Source organism: Arvicanthis niloticus, chromosome 2, assembly GCF_011762505.2.
Source record: "Arvicanthis niloticus isolate mArvNil1 chromosome 2, mArvNil1.pat.X, whole genome shotgun sequence".
Taxonomy (NCBI): domain Eukaryota; kingdom Metazoa; phylum Chordata; class Mammalia; order Rodentia; family Muridae; genus Arvicanthis; species Arvicanthis niloticus.
In genome coordinates, this window is record NC_047659.1 from 52,655,517 (window position 1) to 52,677,009 (window position 21,493).

At 42.0% G+C, this 21,493-nt stretch overlaps 1 protein-coding gene across 4 annotated transcripts in view; it reads right to left on the reverse strand.

Annotated features, from left to right (window-relative positions):
- The window catches only part of Ccdc141 (coiled-coil domain containing 141), a 160,129-nt gene extending 144,720 nt beyond the window's left edge, over window positions 1-15,409 (reverse strand). The window contains exons 1-3 of one of the 4 annotated variants that reach the window (XM_076928944.1): window positions 15,001-15,409; window positions 13,507-13,728; window positions 11,604-11,726 (exon numbers count right to left, since the gene is read on the reverse strand). In XM_076928944.1, the coding sequence (XP_076785059.1) occupies window positions 11,604-11,726; window positions 13,507-13,608 (225 nt within the window). In that variant the 5' untranslated portion in view covers window positions 13,609-13,728; window positions 15,001-15,409. Of the gene's footprint in view, window positions 1-11,603; window positions 11,727-13,506; window positions 14,060-15,000 lie in introns of those variants that run through there. The other 3 variants (XR_013108661.1, XM_034496603.2, XM_034496602.2) reach the window with 3 other exon arrangements.
- Window positions 15,410-21,493: the final 6,084 nt, after the last annotated feature.

Below are 21,493 nucleotides of genomic sequence, written 5' to 3' on the forward strand. Positions count from 1 at the left end.
CCATTATTATCAAGGTGGAAACATGACACAGCCCTATACAGAAGAAGCTGAGAGTTCTACATCTTCATCTGAAGGCTGCTAGCAGAATACTGACTTCCAGACAGCTAGGATGAGGGTTTTAAAGTCCACCTACTCCAACAAGGCCACACCTACTCCAACAGGGCCACACCCTCTACAAGTGCCACTCCCTGGGCAGAGGATATACAAACCATCACAACACACATCATATGCTTCTCAGCCACAGATACCAACACATTCACACATATTTATATAAGTTCTCAGAAGTATTGCATTAGAAAAATATTTTTATTCCTCCTATAACCATGTTCAGTAACACTGCTTAACTAGTTATAAAAATTTACCATTAGAAACCATTTTCTTTTTTTAAAAAATTGAGTTCCCCTGACAGAAATATCAGGCCACTATTTTCCTTGTCAGGACTTACATGGCACTGATCCTTCCTAAGTTTCTGTTGAGCTAGAAATCAAAGGAAAGAAATCCCAACATGTAGACTCCTTTATTCTCCAAATCTACCATACTGGACACACAGTGACCACTAATCATTTGTAAGAAATAGGTTAAAGAAAGTCACAGTATCTCACTGGTCTGATGCACTATTTCATCTGTAATTTTAAAATGATTACTTGCTAAATGGTAATATTTGGTGTATATTGGAGTAAATTAAGCATATTATTAAATTACTTTCACTTGTTTCTTTTTATTTTGCTTTTTGATTTGGGTTTGGTAATTTATGCTTTCAAGGACTCGGTTCATTTCATCTAAACTGTTGGATTCATGTACAGACAGATGTTCTTGGCACTTTCTCATTATATATTTAATGACTACGGGATTCATAGTAAGACCTATTGTTCATGTCTAATATTGGTAATTTTTGCCCTCTCTCTTTTTCCTTCTTGGTCTGGCTGGATGTTCATCAATTTAATTGACCTTTTCAAAGAGCTAGCTTTTGCCATATTGATTTTTCTATTGTGTTTCTGTTTTCAATTGTATCGATCGCTGTTCTTTGTAGTTTCCTCTACTCTGCTTGCTTTGGTTTTAATTTGCTCTTATTTTTCTAGTCTCTTAAGCTTCGATCAATTTAGGGTATTTATTCTTTCCTAGATAAGCATTTAACTCCCTAAAATTTGCACCATGCCTCCTCCACACTTTGAGTTACACTTTAAGATGTGGCTGGCTCTTGCAGTTTATACTTTATTTTCCTATTTATCTCTCCTCTAAGAAGTGTGACACTCTAGCAAAGCATTTTCTTTGCAACACATTAATAAAAGTTTAATAGCTTATGGGACCACTGGACCAAAAACACTCAGGCACTCCGAAAGCAGTAAGCAATAGCCTTGGGTACTTTAGATTTCTCTATCTAGTTCTAATTATGGAAAACTCAGGGTGTGCTTTGAGTTGACTTTTCAAAGAAAAATAAATTCTATAAAATTGAATCTGAGGTATCCAGTTCTTCAGTTTTCAGTCTAATGGCAAAGCATTCAGCTTTCTTTCAAGACAATCAGATCATCATCTGTATGATATGAGGTATGGCGTGGCCTTCTTTGAAGTCTCACTTTCCTAGCTCAAGTTAATGGCTGAAATATAGAGTGGGGACTGAAAAGCCAGGGTTTAACTTTACTCACTGGGTCAAGGTCTCCCCACCATTGTGTTTCTCTAGTAAGTGGGAATGCCACGGGGGCGGGGGGAGGGAAGGGTGTCAATTCACCCCAAGCACTTGAGTGAGCCTAGAACATCTGTTTTACTGGTTCTAAGTCCAAGCAAGTTAGAAAGAGCACTCTCTATATTATTTCTATATTATTTTGTAATCCTCTGGTAGAATGAACATTTGCCAAGAATTCTGAGGAGTAAGCTGGCAGCTTTGGGGAGGAGAGCAGAAGATTAGGAGGTGCAGGTAATTTAGAAGTTGGGGCTAATCGTGGAGTTCACCTTAGTCTCCTGATGACTAACAGCTAGATGGGTTTGTCATCTGAATGAGAGCCAAGTCGTTCTAAGATCCTTTGAGCTTGGCACATTTACACATTATTACATATTAAAGTCAAAAGCATTTGATCTAATGTTAATTAGGCAGGGATTGTAATCAACAAAACAGAACAAAGAATCCCTTCTTAGAATGCAAACTGGGGTCTTCTCCTAAACCGAACCTGTCACCTTCTAGCTAGAGTTTGAAAGGCACATTGCTATCCTACAAGTAATGAAACTCAGCGTATCAAAGATGGAAAGTGGAGAAGACATGTCATATTCTACCACCTGCTCTCTGCATCACAAGTGCATCTCCACTTCCGGAACTGTCAGAGTCCATCCTGTCTTTCCAAATCAGCAGGCTCTCTGTCATTGCCCATAAGAGCTATGGGTTCTACTTTCATTGGCTGAAGATTATAATTTCCCAGAGGGCTGTCTTTTAAATAAGTACTTTATAGGTCAGAAGCTGTAAGGTTATGGTCTCAAAAAAGCTAGCTGTGACTGAGGAGAAGTAGGTGAAGTATTTGTGGTACAAGCCTGACAACCCATGATGGAATCCCAGAACCTATATGAAATCCATCCAGGCACAGTAGAGCACATATCTATCAACTCTAAGGTCCTACACAGGATTGGAGGCAGAGATAGGAGAATGCCCAGTTCATAGGCCAGCTAGCCTGACTTACATAGCAGTGACAAGAGATCTGCCTCAAATAAGATAGAAGGTGAGAAATGACAGCCAAGATTATCCTCTGACCTCCAGATACATGATCATAGCCATACACATGAACAATTATACACATATACCATATACACACAAAACGCTTATGTTACATACACACAAACTTTTAATTGTCATATACATGGCAAATATTTCTTGCCCAATCCCTGGTTTGCCCTTTGAATTTGTCTGCAGTGTCTTGATCACTAATACTCACTTCCTAGGCAGTAGCAGCAGCCTTCTCCATCAACTGTTATCTGATTTCCCTGACAGAATCAATCCTCCTTCTGCATATAATATTTTGTGCATATCTCTGTGTGTAGAATTATAATTATAAACCTTCCCCCAACCCCTTGATCATGAAGCTGAAGTGGGATGTATACCAAACAGACAAGAGCCATTATAGATATAATCTTTGGCTACACACTCATCCATTTATCCTTCAAGAAATGAGGCACACAAACCTCAAAAGTATGCTTTACCCTCAATAGTACATCCAAACCAGCTTCTGTCTGATAAAAGTCTGGTCTATTTCTCAGCTGCTTCTTTATAAAAATTCTCATTTTCTTCTGCATGCATCTTCATTGTCCTTAGAGGATGTTGATGGCTGCCGGTACCCTCTGCCCTCATTCTCTGTTGCTATGCCATAAGCTACCCCAAATTCAGGTTGCCTTAAGCAGTCATTTATTTGCCCAGTTAGGGAAGGAGGCAAGGAAGGCTCTCTCTACTTCACAGAAGCATGGTGAGGTCGCAACCAGGGGTGGAGAGTCCCTCACATGGCTGGCAAATTACTTGCTTATTAGCTGGGATATCAACAAATCTGTTGCCCAGGAGCCCAGTGACATTGCAATTTGGGCCTCTACAGGGCTGACGAGATCTCTCACCTGTGGAGTATATGCTAAGTGTCACAGTTCTATGACATGGAGCACAATGTCTGAGTAAATCATAGACCACAAATGTTGTCAGTCTATTGAAGTTGAGGCCCCCACAACAATATGCTACATTGTGTTTCCCAAGGCAGGAGAGGAGTCTATGTACTCTAGAGAGAAGGGCCATAGACTCCCAGAGGAGGGCCAGTTACCTTAAAGGATTTCTAGTCTACCACAATCTTGCTGTGGAAGAGATGATCCCAGAGTTCTCACAAAGAGATGTCAGTATCTGCTATAAGCCACACATGATCTGTTTCCTGCAGAAATGAGGAGACGTCCTCTTCTTACTGAATCAGAGTCATTTGATTTCTCAGGATATAAAGATATGTAGATATGCATGCTTAGGCCTCATGTTCCCCATAGGCCCTTCAGCTTTTGCCAATCCCAATGTTTACTCCTGAACCAAGAGCTAAGACTCTTCCTTCCACCTCTGTGTCTACAAAACTGTCCCCCTCTATAATTTCTGTACTTCTAAAAATGAGCTCACATCAATATTTCATCAATAATGGATACTTTTTCAATTCGTGCTTCCCAGGAATAAGTCATGGACTCTCTAGAATCTGCTAAATCAGCATTTCTGCTATGGCTTGAATGTGTTCCCTCAAATTTACATTCACATGTTGGGAAGTGGAAACCTTCATGCAATAGTATTAGGAACTGGGCCTTTTTAGAAGAGGGTAGGTCATGAGATCTCTGCTGTACAGATGGGTTAATGTCACTGCCAGGAAAGGAGTCTGAAGAAGAGACAATTCCATTCCGTTTTGCCTTTTCCCCTTCTCTCCTATGAAGACACAACTCTCTTGTTCTTTGGATTGTGCCACAATAAGGCACCATGTTGGGAGCAGAATTCAGGCTCTCTTCAACTGTGAAAAATCAATTTCTGATCTTTATAAATTACTCTGACTGTGGTATTTTGTTATAGTGCCACAGATGGACTAAGATAATCTCTCACTTCAATTTATAAGAACAGCATTTTGCTAGATTATCCATGGCATTTTCTACCTCTAAAAAATAATACTCGAAATTACCCCCCTGGGTCACTCTGTAGCACATATTGTTCACTGAAACCGAACATCTCAGGAAGGAAACAACCTGCTAACTAGAATCCCTTCGGTGAGACAAGGAACATCACCAGGAAACTTTTGTGTTTCATAGTTGTGAGAAGTTTTGTTGGTGCTTTTTAGTGGAGAAGTTTCTTAACAGCAAAACTTAAGAAAAGTCCTCCAGAACGTCTGCCTTGTCCCTACCTTATCTCACTGACCTCATTCAAAATGATCACTGAAACATAAAGCAGGCGCTTTCTGTGACTAGATCACCAAGGCATAAGCCCACTGGCCCTCTTCCTTTAATGTTCCATATTGATTGGGAGATTGACATCAAGATCAAGTATGGATCAAGATATTTATTCTCACTAATGGGAAAGAGGGACTGGAAGACAAGACTGTTCTGGCTTTCTTCTCCCACCTCCAAAATCTGGGCCTCACCTCTGAACCAGCTTGCAAGAAGAATTAGATTGGGGACATGGCCATCATGGATTGTACTAGAGTCTGCATCTACCAGGTGGAGATGACTGACCTGGTCAGCAGCAGCAGAGAGAGGAGAGAGCTTGCAGCCAGCCATGGGCCTCAGAAAGAGCTCTTTATTCCCCAACAGTGGCTACTCCTTTTCCCCAAGTCTCCCCAGTCAGGTAGCACATTCCTCTCACTTTGCTAGAACAAAAAGTAGAAAGGTCAATAGAAGCCTCCCTTACTTAGAGCCAGCTTTTCAGGATTCCAAGGTGGACAGAGGACCTGCAGCTCTGCAGCAATCCTTCAGGCACTAGATTGGGACTGCTGGGTTCCTGGAAAAGCTGGTTCTAACAGCAGCTAAGGAATTAGAAACAGCAGCAACAGGGTAAATAAACTGATGAGAGGTAAGGTCAACTGAACAAAAGGCAAACACTCTCCCTTCTTCCATATCTTTTTTCCTAATCTGCTGTTACCAGAAGATGCCATCCACATTTGGGGTGTGTCTTCTCACATCAATTTATCAATTGATAAAGGCAATCAAGGCAATTCCCTACAAACACCCTCTGACCAACCTGATGGAGATAATCCTTGAATTGAGGCTCCCTGCTCAAGTGATTCTCAGTTGTGGCAAGCTGACATTTAAAACCAATCATTGCACCACCCAAACTACTTATTTTCTACTAGGGGAAATATTTTAGTGTTTCCTCAAATCATAAGCACGAAAAGGCCATACAATCCAGCAAGTGTGCTGCTCCATATCAGCCAGAAAGAGCTAGAGTTACATGTTCCAGACAAATAATTTGTGTCAGTGTTGATTGCAGCACAATTTAGAGAAGACAGAAAGGAAACAATCCACATGCCCTCGGACAGATGACTAAACAAGATGTCTTACAAGTTGAATGTCCCTCATCCTAAAATCTGAAACTAAAAATACTTCAAAACTTGGGGTTGGAGAAAGAGCTCAGTTGGCAAAGTGCCTGCTGAGAAAGGATTAAGACATGAGTTCAAAGTTCCAGTACCCATGTAAAAGCTAGGGACAGTGACCTATGGCTATAACTCCGGTGCTGGGAAATAGAAATAGGTGAGTCTCTGGACTTATTGGCCAGCTAGCCTAGCCAAATTAATAAGCTACAGGGTCAGTGAGAGACCCTGTCTTAAAAACTAACATGGAGAGTAATGGAGAAAGTTACCTGGTGACAGCCTCTGTTCCCATAAGCATAGATCACATGTGTTTGTATACTTGCACACATATCCACACAAACACACACACACCAGAGAGAGAGAGAGAGACAGAGAGAGAGAGAGAGAGAGAGAGAGAGAGAGAGAGAGAGTCCTAGTTTCCTTTCTGTCACTGTGATAAACACCATAACCAGCTTTGGGGAGGAAGGGTATATCTAGCTTAATATCCATCATGGAGGGAAGCCGTGGCAAGTAATTAAGGCAGGATTCTGGAGGCAGGAACTGATTGAGAGACCGCAGAGGGACATTGTTTACCAACTGGTTTCTCGTGGCTTGCTCACCCTGCGTCTTTACTTAACCAAGGACCATGTCCCAGGAATGCTAACACCCGCTGGCTAGGCCGTCCCATATCAATCATTAATCAAGAAACTCACCCCACAGACTTGCCTACAGGCCAATCTGAAAGATGTAGTTTCTCAGTTAAAGTTCCCTCTTTCCAGATGATTTTAGTTTGTGTCAAGTCAACAATAAAACAAATCTGTCCACCTACTACTCCATAATCGCAAACTTTTGAGCACAGCCATGACATAACAGTTGGAAAATTCTATCCCTGAACTCATACCAAAATGCAGGGATTAAAAAAAAAAAAAAAACACCAAAATCACTTTTATTCTACATGTATAAGGTATATCTGAAATATATGAATTTTGTATATGTACTTGGGTTCAATGCTCAAGATATCTCATTGCACATATACAAACATCACAAAATCCTAGGAATTGAAAAGATGGAACATTTCTGGTTCAAGTATTCAGGTAAGGTATATGCCACCATTACTATGTATTGTCCATCACTCATTCATTCTTTGTTATTCGTTGTTATATTTGTTATAAGAAGAAATGAAATTCTTATACAAAATACATGCAAATATCATATGAGAAGACAACAAGTCAGGCAAGCAAAGTCAAATACAGTATTCCATTTATATGTGATGTCTAGACCAGGCAAATTCACAGACAGAAAAAATAGACTACATTGGAAGCAGAGGCAATAATTACTTCTTAGGAGATACAGAGTTTCTGTTTGATGTGACTTTTTTTTTTTTTTTTTTTTTAATACATGGTTGATGGTTGGATATCCTGAATGCAGTGCTACGGAATTGTACTCATATAAGTAGTTAAGATGGTAAAATTTATATTGTTTATATTTTGGTGCAATACAACATGTTTTTCAATGCATTCTGAGTGAATACTATAGCTTAACTGCAGTAACTCACACTATTCCTTGTTTAAGGCAAATTTTAATACAAGGATTTTGGCCTTACTGCTCATATGTTGTATTCATAGCATGTCTGTTTCTGGATCAGTAATCAGAAATAGGATAAATATTAGCCACACTGGGCCAGAGATCTCATCTGAAGCAGGAAACCACTAGACTTCTGAGAGTCAAATAAAAGGTGAAGTGGGTGGTGGTTTGTAATCTCTCTGAAGGGTCACAGGCCTGTAACAAGGAGCTGGTGCCCGAGAGTCACTTGACACCATAGCATTCCTTTGGACACTTAGATGCTGAGGATAGCAACAACTCAAAGGACCCCTCCCCCCACCTCTTCATTTCTGCCATCAACTACTCTGTGCTTACCTGGGGTCACAAAGGCAATAGCAGCCACAGGCAAGTCTTTACCTGACATAAGTCCCCCTCTTCTTCTTGGATGCCTTCTTTCTCATCGGAAATAATTCAGTGCAGTGTGGGAATCTAGAAGCCCTGGGACTTAAACCTTTTCCACTTGATTGTTTCCTCCACTGGAAACAGGGGAGTGTTTTTTCCTCTGGATACACCAGAGGGATGGTTAAGTACATAGCCGAAGGCAAAATAAAATCCCTTGGGGCACAGACATCTGAAGCATTAGAAACACTAAGGAAAATCATGTGTTCCCAACATTATCCCTTTATTCGCTGTGAGGGTTTGAGATAATTTTTAATAGAAGGCACAAAATAGCTTTTCTAGTAAATGTTCACATTAGTCTGATATATTCATCATTAGCATAAAAATTATGCCATTTCCCCCCCTTAAAGGCAGTACCTACTTCCATACAACATTACATTTGTCTCCCAGATCTTCTTTTTGGAAGTGTAAAGGTAACTGTTATTACCCTAATTTTTCAAATATATACCCTCACTGGAAAGGATGAGTGTTACAATCGACCAGAAAGGGCTCCCCTCTTGACTCCTACGCTCTCCCAGAACCCCTTCCAGAATCTTTTTCTCTATAGTTGGAACACACTGCAGGGTCCTATACACTTACAAAGGACTAGAATGACACCAAATATTAAATATGATTGTCTTCTTGAACTACTAACTTCTGTTTCCTTTGAAAACCTCATATTACAATTAACTTGAGACCAACAATTTTCTGCCACAGGTTAAGTGGTGATGGCCCTGCTAGCATAATAAGTAGTCAGTTAGCTGAGATCCATTTGAGAGATTCCATTCCCATTATTTTTAAAGTTGGCAAATCTGAAATAGGATCCAAACTCCTTGACAAACTCTTCTCTCTTTTTTACAAACATTAAACAAAAATTTAAATAGCAATATAGTTTGAAAAATGGACCTGATAATTAAACTACATGGGGGCTGAGCTGGCTAGGTTCCTAGGAAACAGATGGATGAGAGACAGTATGAGAGATGGCTTTTCAGAGCCTATGACTAGGACCACAGGTAAAGCCAAAATGTGTTTTCGTCTGAGAGCTTATGTTTTAGACCCATTTGCAGGGAGGTCGAAAATGACTTGAGATTTCATGGCACATAATGATAAAATCCAACAGATACAAGTCTCTGATCTCCTCTCTTTATGCAGATAAAATGCCTGGAGTTCGGAAGGCTTACGTAGCTCATGCACAGCCTGAAGTCTGGCCTAAGAGAAGCAGGTATTTAGAATCTAGAGCCCAACGTGCCCTGAAAGGCAGACAGAGTCTGTTAAATGGACCCCCTATTTCCAGCTGAGATCCAGGGTGCTTTCAGATATAGAAGAGCTTCAGTCCATCTAAGAAAGCATGTCTTGTAGTGTTTTCTCAAAGATATGAGAGATGAAAGTCCCCAGAGGCCCAATCTGCTATAAGCCACCCATGATTCATCAGTGAACCGGAAAGTACCAGGAAGCATGGGTTAGTGAGAACTGAGAAAGGAATGTAGTTTTAGGTCCAGATTACATCGCACAAATGTTGGCAGGTGCATAGAAATAAGATGGGGACCCATGGACTATGGGGAAGCAAACCTCAGGAATGAGCAGGAAATGGTATTGGGCATTTGTGGTTCATAGAAGAGTGGGTTCAGGAATGTATTGAAGTTTATTTTGTAACAGGAAGACTTTGAATTATTTGTCAAGTTACATTAGTTTATGACATGACTGAAGCCACACAAAGGTCTTTTGATTCCTGGTCCAATGTTCTTTCACATTATAATGGTGTTTTGTTTTGGTGTTGTTTCTGTTCATACACACGAGACTTTGTGATGACCAGGGCCTGCTACCTTGAATGACAGCTCAGATCAGACACCAGTAAGGAGTTGTCAAACAAGGAAGTAAATATCAGGTTCTAGAGGCTGCCTTCTTCAGTACTGGTTCATCTATCATCCTCTCAGTCAGTTTTACCCAATTAATTACTTTTCCCACAGTCTATCAATTAGATGCAGTTTGGACCTCACTCTGAATTAGAAATCAACCATGCGTTTCAGCCTAGAAACACAGAGAAGCCAGTATTATTCAAGTCTAACATCACAGAGCATCCTGACCATTTCAAGACTCTGAATCTTCACCGAGCCTCTTTGATCTTAACAAAGACATCTATTTGCTTGCATGTACAGCTCACAACACAGAGAATTAGTTGCATCCTTCTGCTCTGTTCAGAGGAAGGCAATGTGGGATTTCGCACTCTGCCTGTCACTGTCTTGGAAAGGTTAAGAATGTCTCTCTTTCAGTTTGTGCTCTCTAAGTGAATCCCACAGATCATGAAACAAATGCTGGGATCTGGAACGTCATGGTACAGGAAGCCATCCTCTGGGGGAGGGGCATCGTCTGTCTACCCCTCCCCCTCCCATCCAGTTGGCTCCCGGTTGAGTTCACTGTGTGAGTTAAGAGTGATACTCACCATTCATGGCTCGCACTCACCCATGTGTCCTGTCTGCCAGTACCCAAAGCAGACAGATAGTAAGCACAGAATGAAACTTCCCATGATAGCTTTTAGAACAAGGGCCTATACATTTTTACCTTGCTCTGAACCTCACAAATTAGGTAGCTGGCTTTGTTCTTACTTGGCATCCCAAATCAGTGTTAACTTTACATTTTTAGCTAACTACAATTTGTTGGGTCTAATTTTTACTAACAATGTCAGATGGCTTCAATAACTCAGGTATTTTTTGAAAATGATTCGTCTACATTATTTTTATCAGAAGGTCACTTTAGCAACAGAAAGGTTAGGGCTGATGCTGTGTGTTGGGGACTTAATGCACGGGATGAAAAGGTAGTGGAGTTGGTTTTCACTGAGGTGGCCCGTGGAGGGGATCTCTGAAAAGATGGTGACATACTATGCCTCTGTATTTTCTATCGCATTTAGGGAAAATTTAAAAATACAACTTGTTTGTATTTTTTTATTGGGCATGCGTGCCTGTCTGTCTCTGTGTGTGTTCTTGTGGAAGTCAGAGAACAACTCAGGAATCTTCCTGGGGAGTACCATCCACTTCTTTTGAGATGGCATCTCTTACTGGCAGGAAGCTCATCAATTAGGCTGAACCAACTGGTCAGAAAACTTCAGGGATCCTCCCACTTCCTGTGCTACTGAGCCTGGCGTGTTCCCATAGACTCTAGGTATCCAACCAAGAGGCAAGCACTGGACCAACTGAGCTGTCTGTCCAGCCCTTGTTATTCCTAGGCTGATGCTTGCGCACAGTAGCAGTGGTTTTTCTACTCTCTAACAGCATTTGGATTAAAATGGCCAAAGTGGCTGGGCGGTGGTGGCGCACGCCTTTAATCCCAGCACTTGGGAGGCAGAGGCAGGCGGATTTCTGAGTTCAAGGCCAGCCTGGTCTACAGAGTGAGTTCCAGGACAGCCAGGGCTACACAGAGAAACCCTATCTCGAAAAACAAAAAATTAATAATAATAATAATAATAATAATAATAATAATAATAATAATAATAAAATGGCCAAAGTGAGTCACAGCAGAGGGACCAGAGGAAGTCCAGAACTGGCCTTACCTTCCCTTGGAGCATTGACTTTGCTTCGAATCTGAGGCACTTACCTTAAGCTTGGCCAGAAGAAGCTCATGATCATGAAGCAGTTTTTTGGTTTCATCTTGACTGCTCCCAATTTCCAGGAGATTGGGCTTCGATTCAGCCAGTTGGAGTCTTACCCATTTGCCACACTAAAAACAAAACGGGAAGTGAACTTTGATTCTCTCTCCCCATTCTCCTTTTCCCACCTTTTAATTTTAATTTCCAGTTACACTACGAACACTTTCTCCTTCCACAGAGATGGCCTAACATGTGGAAACACAACAGGTCTAGGACCAACTTGTGCCGTGTCTTCTTTTCTTCTCTAGAAAACATTTTCTCGTGGAGGGGGCAGGTTTGAATTCTTTAAATTCCCAAATGGGAAACAGATCGTCTAACGCACACTTTTCTCATTTGGGAATTTAAAGAAGCCAAGCCACTGGATGAATTCACACAAAACATCTCTAGATAGTGAGCGACACCTCACACAGGTGAAGCCGGATGGAGCTTCAGTACAGACCAGACCAGGCTTTTCTCATCCATCAATACAGTCTTTGCTCTCTAAGAGGCTGAAGTGCCTTTTATTTGGAGATGGCAGTAGGGTAAGGACCATGAGTGGCCTTTCTGAGAAACAGAATCCAGCTTAAAAGATTTTCCTATAAAACTGTTAAAGTTCGCTTGTTCTTTGTACCTCTGACTATCCCATAGGTTATTCCCTAAGCTTTGTGACTCAGTCTCATTGTGACTCTATGAGGATTTTAAGTTTGAGGAAAAGTAATGTTTACTTAAAAAAAAAAAAAAAAAAAAAAGTCATAGATTTGCTTCTCTCCCATCCCTGCAGGAATCTGCATGTTGCCCAAAGCATCTTGAACTCCTGAAAAGTGACCTGATTTCACTGGGGAAGCCTCAGACCCTTGCCATTCCCACTCACACCTCTGCAGAGGAGAGGGTGGGGAGTGGAGCTGAGGTCCTGTTTGTTGTACAGAAGTCTCCCAGTCCTGAGGACTCCATCTTGAGCAGAACTCTGCATTCCAAGCTTCTTCAATGAATTACTTTGCTCAATGTCAAGTTCTGTTTTCCTCTACAAATCTTCCTACTATTATAAAAGCTGGCAGCAATTAAATTTGATGGCCTTGTAGCCAGGGTTTGTTTGTTTGCTTGCTTTATTTTTTATTTTATTTATTTATTTATTTATTTATTTATTTATTTACTTTTACCAGGTTTGCTTTCATTAAACATGAATTCTTTGGGTGGCAAATCATCTAAAGAACAAGCTTATATTCTAGAGGATCTTTCATGATGATTTCAGTCAGAGGGAAACAAATCATGGAGCCTTCTACAACCCAAAATAATATTTGGCCATCTTTGCAAACAGCTAGACATAAAACACACAGTTAAGCCTCAAGTCGCCACACTTTCCTGTTCTTGAGAGGCAGTTTATTACATAGTCTGTGACAGTCTCCATCCCCCTACAATGGGAGAAGTATTTAGCCTTTACCAGTGAAAACCGGTTGGGGGGGGGGCACTTGCTGAGGCTCTTAGTGCTCCCAGTTCTGTCACACTCAGGACAGTCCCCCACTCTGACCTGCCTCCTCCATTCTCCATCACCTCCACTCAAAAATCACAGGCACTATCCCAGCCACCGGACTCTCCTTTGCCTGCAAGTCCTAACTCTCCATCACACTCGCCTTGTCTTTAAGGACCAAACTGAAAGTACATAGAAAAGTTTGTTCGAAGGCTCTGTAGATGGTTTTCTAGGCTGAAAAGCAACTAGAAACTTGTTGAAACTTAGCAGTCCTCTGTCACTGATTTAAGTGGGGAAGGTCACTTGTTATTTGTCATCTGCTCTGCAGTGCATTATCCTCCAGGGCTCTCAGCTACTCCACAAAGAGCCCCCCCAGCCACAGAGAGAAAAGAAAGCTGTGAGTTTACCTTGACAACGGCTATCACAATCTTAGAGTCCCCAGCTTGCACAGCTACAGAGCTGACAGTGGTGGTGGAAACAGCCACGGGAGGACTTTCTTTGCAGGACATGGCACTTTAGAAGCAGGGTTCAAACCTGGAGCAGCTTTGGAAGGGATGCTGTCTGCTGGTCATGTCAGAAGGCGTCCATGAGGCTACCGGGACTCATTCGGGGAACGCTCTCTGTTCACACTGATTACCCGGCCAAAAGGAAAGAACAGGAAGTTAAAAATAGACAGCCCCATTGAGCTTATCGAGAGGGAGGGGGAAAGGGGAGAGAGAGAGAGAGAGAGAGAGAGAGAGAGAGAGAGAGAGAGAGAGAGAGAGAGAGAGAGAGAGAGCCACACCCCTAGTATGGTAACAGTAAGTGCCTGTTATTTTTGCCATTATCTGAAACTCGAGGGACAGCTTTGAGCTCTTTGCCTATCAGCTGATGTCCGATAGCTAATGGAAAAAAAAAACCCTCCATCCTGACAACCCAAATTAGTTTTGCCATTGAAACTAAACAGTTGTAATTATGGACTTTGCAACCAGAAAGTCACTGACCTGGAATACCAATCTTTTCAAGTCTTCTTCATGCAAAGAAGAGTACTAAAAGGATTCCTTTTTTTTTTTTTTTTTTTTTTTTTTTTAAAGTTCTGGTATTTGTTTGAGGAGTTAAGTCGCAAAATTGCTCAAAATAAAATCTGTTTTTCTAAAACTGAATAGGCTTTGCCCAATGAAATCTGTGGAATGGTCCCATTTTCTCAGAACTTCTTAGGGGTATTTTAAAAACATCTCACCCAGGATTTCTCAAGAAACACACATCTTCCCGGGACTTCTCTGACAACTTTCTAAACAGTATTTTCAAATTCAGCTAGCAAACAGTTGTGAGGAAGTTCAGCGCTTCCATGCTACTTGTGAACTGTCAGAGACTGTTTTCTTTGTTAGTGAACGTTTTTGTTTGCTTTTGTTTTTGCTCTGTTTAGCCTCCTAGCACTTTTCTGGCTCCCCCATCCTTTTCTTTCTTTTCTTTTTTTGTAAATCCCCATTTCTACCTGGAGGGGAAAAAAATGCAACTAGTTTCAAATCAGAGTGAGGCTCGCAGATTAATCCTATTGCTAGAAGCTCTGCCTCTGTCAGAAGTTGTCTGTGGTATTAAGCAGCAGCTGTTGGATCCCCGTCAAAGAACAGCTGAAAATAACACCACTGAAGTTTAGGTCAGAGGTTAGAGGCAAACACATCAGGGACACCAAACTCCAAATCTGATGAAATCACTTGAGAGCCCTGGGAAGAAAGAGAAACTGTAGGAACAGAGCCAAAGGAACCCACTCCCTGTGTAGCCCCCTTAGCTCTGAGTTAAAGCAGGTTAGACTCAGGGCTGATGCGGAGGGGGCGGAGCAAGCAGCACCATTGCTTTCTTTCGATAAGGCTTATGAAAATATTCTTGAGTTGAAATGTGTGGGAGTATGCATGCACACATACCTGGGTGTCAGCCATTGCTCTTCTTTCCAGGAGCATGCCCTGGCTGCTCTGCATACTGTACACACTTGACCCTGGGCTTCTGCTTTCAGCATCTGCCTGCTGCTCTGATGAGATGGGAAACACACCAAGATCCCTGTTCCTAGATTGAACAGACTTCACCTGACTTCATGGAGGCAGCAGCCTAGAGTGAGCTCTGGTCTGCAGACGCCAAGATCCTGAACAGTGTAAAACCTATTCAGAGTGGTTTCAGTTTGTGGCAGGACTGAGGAGCTCACAGAGAAATAACCACTTCAGAATATTAAAGACAGTTTCTTCCACTGAGCCAGTATGTAACCAGGGTGTGTAAAACAAAACAATTCAATTATAACCAGCTTTCAGCCGCAATGACAGAGATCCAGAATGCCCGTGGCTTAAACAAAATGCACAGCGGGTATTGCTTAAGTCCTTATCCATCTTGCCAACCAGAACAGCAAACAACCTGCATGCAAACAGCACATTTTCACCCTAAGGTAACCCCGGGTTGCACGGCTCACAAGTTGCATAAAGGCCCTCAAGAGCGGAAGGGGATTTAGGGCAGCAAGCTGCAAAGAGCACAGGCTAAGTCAGCTGCTCCCCTCACAAAACTTCACTTAGGGATGGAAGACTGTGTACAAGGTTTGGAGGACAGAGAGGGACTTCTGAAAATGGTGGTCAGTTAGACAGAAAGGAGGGAGAGACAGAAAAAAGGGAGAGCACATGGCTGAAAGGCTAGTTAAACCCAAGGCTTAAGGGCCAGGGGAATTAGAACTAGGACTTTGTTAAAAGATTAATCCAGCTACTCAACAACATATTTTGTCTGTGGATGACCTTTCTCTTAATTAGATGGAGCAGGTCCAGGGTACTGAATGAAAAAAAAAAAAGAGAAATAAAAAAGGTTCTCTGCTTTGGTGGACACAAACATTAAGGCAAACTGCATGCATCCATTAAAGCGGATTCTTTCTAATTATTACTCAGATTCCTGGTCTTAAAACTTGAAAGAGACTTGAATAATTATATTTTTCCTTTTTTTTTTTTTTCTTTTTGGACTCCACCTTCCAGTAACTTAGCTACAGAAACCGTGTGGTGGCTCAGATCACAGCATCAATATCTACTTTCTTTAGAACCTTGCTGTACTTTTCCTCTAGAGCAGGGGTTCTCAACCTTTCTAATGCTGCAACCCCTAATACAGCTGCTCGTGCTGTGGTGACCCCCAATCATAAAATTATTTTCATTGCTACTTCATAACTGGAATTTTGCTACTGTTATGAATGTTAAGGTATATATGTGTGTTCTCCAGTTGTCTTAAGTGACCCCTGTGAAAGGGTCATTTGATCCCCAAAGGGGCTACAACCCACAGGTTGAGAACCACTGATCTAGAGTAATGCTTAGTTACACAGCTTGTCATTAACTCCACCACATATTTAGGGAGTAGTTAGTAAGAAACACATGGGAGCTGAAGGAATTGCTACACGCTGCTCAGGCGGATTTTATTCATATTAAAGTGTTTGTAAAAGCCTCTGAGTTAGTTTATTTACACTCCCTATCAACATCAGAAAGGAAAAAAAAAAAACCCAAAATGAAGAGAGAACCTCGCAGGCATTCTCCTGCCTTTGAAGTTTATAAGCGATCTGGCAGAAGTTACTCTACCTTCCCTGTTCATCCCTCTGGGAAATGGCTGTTTTTATATAAGCTGAATCTCAGTGAAATATCCTCTATGGGGAATCATAAAGCTGTGGCTGAATTTGGTAGAGTTTCAAATAGCAGGTTCTTAAAGAAATAGATTGGTGTTTGAAGACCTTTTGTGCCGTTCTTTTCAGCTCTATCTGTGGACCTGCCGTCCAAACGCCGTTTCTTTCCCACACTGTCTACACAAAGAATAGGCTCCTGTTTCTTTCATGAAGAGTTCCAGGTGTTTGTATAATTAATATTTTTTTATATTACAAAGACAAATTACATGAACCCAAATATAAATAACCCAGAATTATGTATTATGATAGTTTTATTTGCAACCTCTTCATCAGCAATTTATTCTTCCACACACATGCTCAAGTATATCTTTTGTCATCATGGAGGACTAAATATGCGTCTGTTAGTATCAAACACTACTCTAGACATTAAGCACATAGCAAAAACAGGACAAAGTCAATCTACGATGGCTTGTCCAGCGCATAGCAAAAACAGGACAAAGTCAATCTACGATGGCTTGTCCTCTGGGGTGGGGGGTAGAGACATAACCAATTGGATAGCAAACATACAAACCGAATAGATGACAGGTGAATGGACAGATAAATAAATGATAGACAGACAGACAGACAGACAGACAGAACAACATCACGTATTGAGAACTACAAAGGAACACACAGACAGGGCTAGGAAGGAGTAAATAGGGCACTGTTTTAGGAGCATCAGTAGAGGTCTAATAGGTAAGATTTGAGTAGAGGCCTTGGATTAAATAGAAAGATCAAGCCATTCTGTATCTCAGAGAAGACTATCCCAGGCAGCTGGGGCACATCTTTCTTCTTGAAAAGCATCCAATAGGTTGTTGAGCTAAGTGAGGCCAGAGAAGGAGACAGAGATAGAACTGAGAGGCTTCTGGCTAGTTCCCACAAGGCCTCTTGAGCAAGTGTCACTGGGTCCTGGTTTGCTCAGATGACCCTGGTTTACACCTGTTCTGCCATAATTACTCTTAAGGCCCCTGTCACGATCAAAAGGCTCCATTTGGATGATAAATTATGTGCTAAACCTACTGGTAAGGCAGTAGTGACGCTTTTGGATTCATTGTGAGATGGAAAACTATTGTGGGGCTCACTCCCAAAGAATAGGATCATTTGACTTAACGTTGCTATGGAAACTCTTTGGGGGAAAGAGACTGTCAAAGTCAGACACAAAAGAGAGGCGTTGTCCCACCTGGTACAATAGGCCACTCAAAGCCATGCTGAGATGACCACCACACCACCTGGTACAATAGGCCACCTCACCACCTGGTACAATAGGCCACGCAGGGCCATGCCGAGATGGTCATCTCACCACCTGCCATGCAGGGCCATGCTGAGATGCTTCTTTTTGAAAACCTAAGCCATGTATCTGAAAGATAAAGGCTCCTACCTGCAGTCTTATTCTCTTTGTGACTTGAGCTCATAGATTTCCTTATAGCTAAGTATGTTGGATTTTAGTCCTTAGTTTCCCCATGAGACCTGGGAGAATACTTACAGACAAGCAATATTTATATCCAATGCCTTTCCCACCTATAACTGATAAGAAAAGCAAAAGAAAATTCGATGTTAAATGAATACATAAGTTGGCCAAGAGATCCAGGTGAAAGAGGATCCCCCCAGTCGGTGTGTGAAGTACAGTCCATACTTCTCCATGATCACACACATGTGCATGCACAGTTCTTCTTGCAAACTCTCCAAAGCATTAACATAAGGTAGAAAGAGTTCAAAAATTAGCCAAGTTAAAATGAATAAAAGACAAAGGAATCTTGGTGATTCAAGCAAATTCCTTTCTGGGTGAGAATATCATTTACAGTATTTCAAGCCAGGGGAGAAAAGTATTTAAAATCATCAAAAAGCTTTTCCTGCACAAGCTTTCATTTTAACTCTTTAAGCCCCATCACTTTCTACCTGTCCTGATCTACATACTCAGCATCCAACATCGATGAAGCCCCTCTTTAAATACATACATACATACATACATACGTACATACATACATACATACATATGGATGAATAGACAGACAGACAGACAGACATGAGATTTATTGAGCTTGATTTTGGAAAATTGAATTTCGTTTGTTTTCTTTTGCTTTTGCTAAACTCCAATTGAGGCTGAGACTTTCCATCTCAATGTAATCCAAGGGCCGCAGTCATTCTGGGGAAGCCAGAGGGACACTTTTAGTGAGCTGACACACTTCTGTGCCTTTGCCGGGAAGACTAATGACCTAACACAAACCCAATGGCATAAAACTCACATGCTCCAAGTAGTGTGGCTATGACCCATGTAGTCCAAGCAGGAAATAAGAGATTAAAAGGAAAGAGTTATAAAATATGTGTTTTATTTAGAAACTTTAAGACACAAGGAGACTGGTGTATCTATAGACTATTAAACATGGTAAGTGGTTTTAGAAACATTCTAAGTTTTCTCAATTATACGTGGTGGCATGACAAAGATGTTTTAGTAAGATCTACTATAGATTTTAGATTCATTTCTTAAAATTTGTGTGTGTGTCTATGGGTGTATGCTGTGTGTATGTATGTGAGTATGTGTGTGAGTGTGGGCAGGGAAATGCTGTGTGTATGTGTGTGAGTGTGGGCAGGGAAATAGGTATATGTGTGTATGGGTGTGTGGTTTGTGGGGGGGGGGAGGTAGGAAAGACAGAGGGGAGGTATGTGTGTATATGTGTGTATGTTTTGGGAAGTGGGGGAGGTGTGTATGTGGGGGTAGAGAGGTGTGAGTGCGTATATATGGGTGCGTGTGTATGTGTGGGTGCGGGTGTGCAGGGTGAGTGTGTGGGGGGCGTGTATATGGTGGGTAGGAGTGTATTTAGTTACAGAGTTCAGAAGAGGAGGTCAGATTCCCAGGAGCTATAGACAGTTGTGATCTAACACAACTGTCTGGAAACTAAACTGGGATCTTCTGAAAGAGCAGCAAGTGCTTTTAACCTCTGAGCCTTCTCTACAGCCCCCAACAACTATAGGTTTAGAAACAAAAACCTCTAACTAGTTTTAAAAACAAACTGTTATTTTTAAAGACCCACGTCTCTGTTCTAAGTAAATATGTCTCTCTCCAGTTCACACAGAAGTCCCAGCTATGGGAATCTTTTGTTAATACATCACTGGAGAAGGGTGGGTGTCCCCAGAACCCACATGAAAGGCTGAGACTGTCCACAAGAATAAAGAAGTTACTGACACCTGCAGGAAAAAAGATATTTATATGCACAAGCTTTTGAGAAAAACAGGAAGTGAGATGAGAGAAGCCCACAGAAAGCTGGAAATCCAAACTGGAAACAAAAGTAGCAGGTCATCTGCACCCCACCCCACCTGACTCACGCCACCCAGAGCAAAGGGCTTCCTATCGCTCAGACTCCACCCTCTTGAAAGGAAAGACTTCAAACGCTAACTCAGAGTTTAGATTCTGGTTCTGGCATTAGCTGTGTTTGAGCTCCCAGGGAGAGCAGATAGCAGGGAAAGCAGAGAGCCTCACCCACTGTGTGTAAAGGCCTTCCTCCCCTTTGTCAGCAACCTTGTTGCCACAGCTCCTTTAGGTTTGTGTGGCATACAGTTGTAATGGAGCGGGCCAGACAACAACCTGAACTCCAGGCTTTGAAGCCTATTACCCTGTTATAAGTTGGAAAGCTTTAGCAAGAAAAGTTAGGGGGCCCATCCAGGTTCATGAAGCAAGCGAGCCAGGAACCCAGCTGCTTCCCTTGGAATTTCTTAGTGCAGTCTCCGAGAGAGTAAATTCTCTTCCAAATGTTAAATAAAAATCTTTAGTACCCGTGGATGGATCACTCTCCATGGCTGAGCAGTCCGTGGTGGGGCCTTCTGTGTCAGAGCACAGTAAGAAACCTTATAAGGAGACAAAGCACGCAAGCGCTGGAGCACATGCCTGTAGCTCAGCATGGAGGATACTTCTAGTTCAAGGCTATCCTGTGCTACGGTAGTGCAATGGGAGCGTCAGCCTCAGGGGATGACTGCCCGGTAGACCCCGTGGACCTTCTTCACAGAGGCTAAATAAGAGTTGAACACCTAGGGATACAAAGTAAAGACTCAGAAAAGGTGAAAACTGGAATTTACTGTAGCAGAAAACACCCTGTGGGGAAGGGTGGAGTGTTCAGAGTGGGTAGACCGGCTGGTGGACTCTGCGCTGGTCTTTCACAGGATCCTGAACTCTCCGCTCTTTTCATCTTCCCTTTTCCTTCCTCAGGTCTCTCCTCCCCTCTCCCATTACTTCATCCCCTCAGCCCAGATGGTCCTTGGCCCAGGACGATAATAAAGGCAGTGAGGTGACACCCCAGCTGCAAGATAGGGTGTGGTCTCTCTTTATAGTCCAGCTGCTATTATGTAGGGATGCTATCTCTTTCCATCCCACCTCTACCCTGGCTGACTATTCTCTAGTAACGGCTCAGGATAGTCAGTGCCAAGCCAGACTGGGTTACAAAGTAGGGTCCTATCTAAACCAAACAAAAAAATAATAATTAAATTAAATTAAATTAAATTAAATGGAAAGGATTGAAAAGGAATAAAACTACAAAACTCCAAAGCAGCAGAGGACCCGACCTCTCCTTGGTGGTCTCCTCAGATAAGGGTATAGAGCACACTGACGGCAATGACCTGCTCTGAGCATGTGCCAGAGTTGCTCTGTTATCTTGAAACCACTCTGCAGCCTGATGGGACAATTGTATGTCCAGTCTGTGAGGGTGGCTTGGCCACTGTCCTTCGTCACTCCCAGACCCAGATGGATGTGCAAGGCAGGT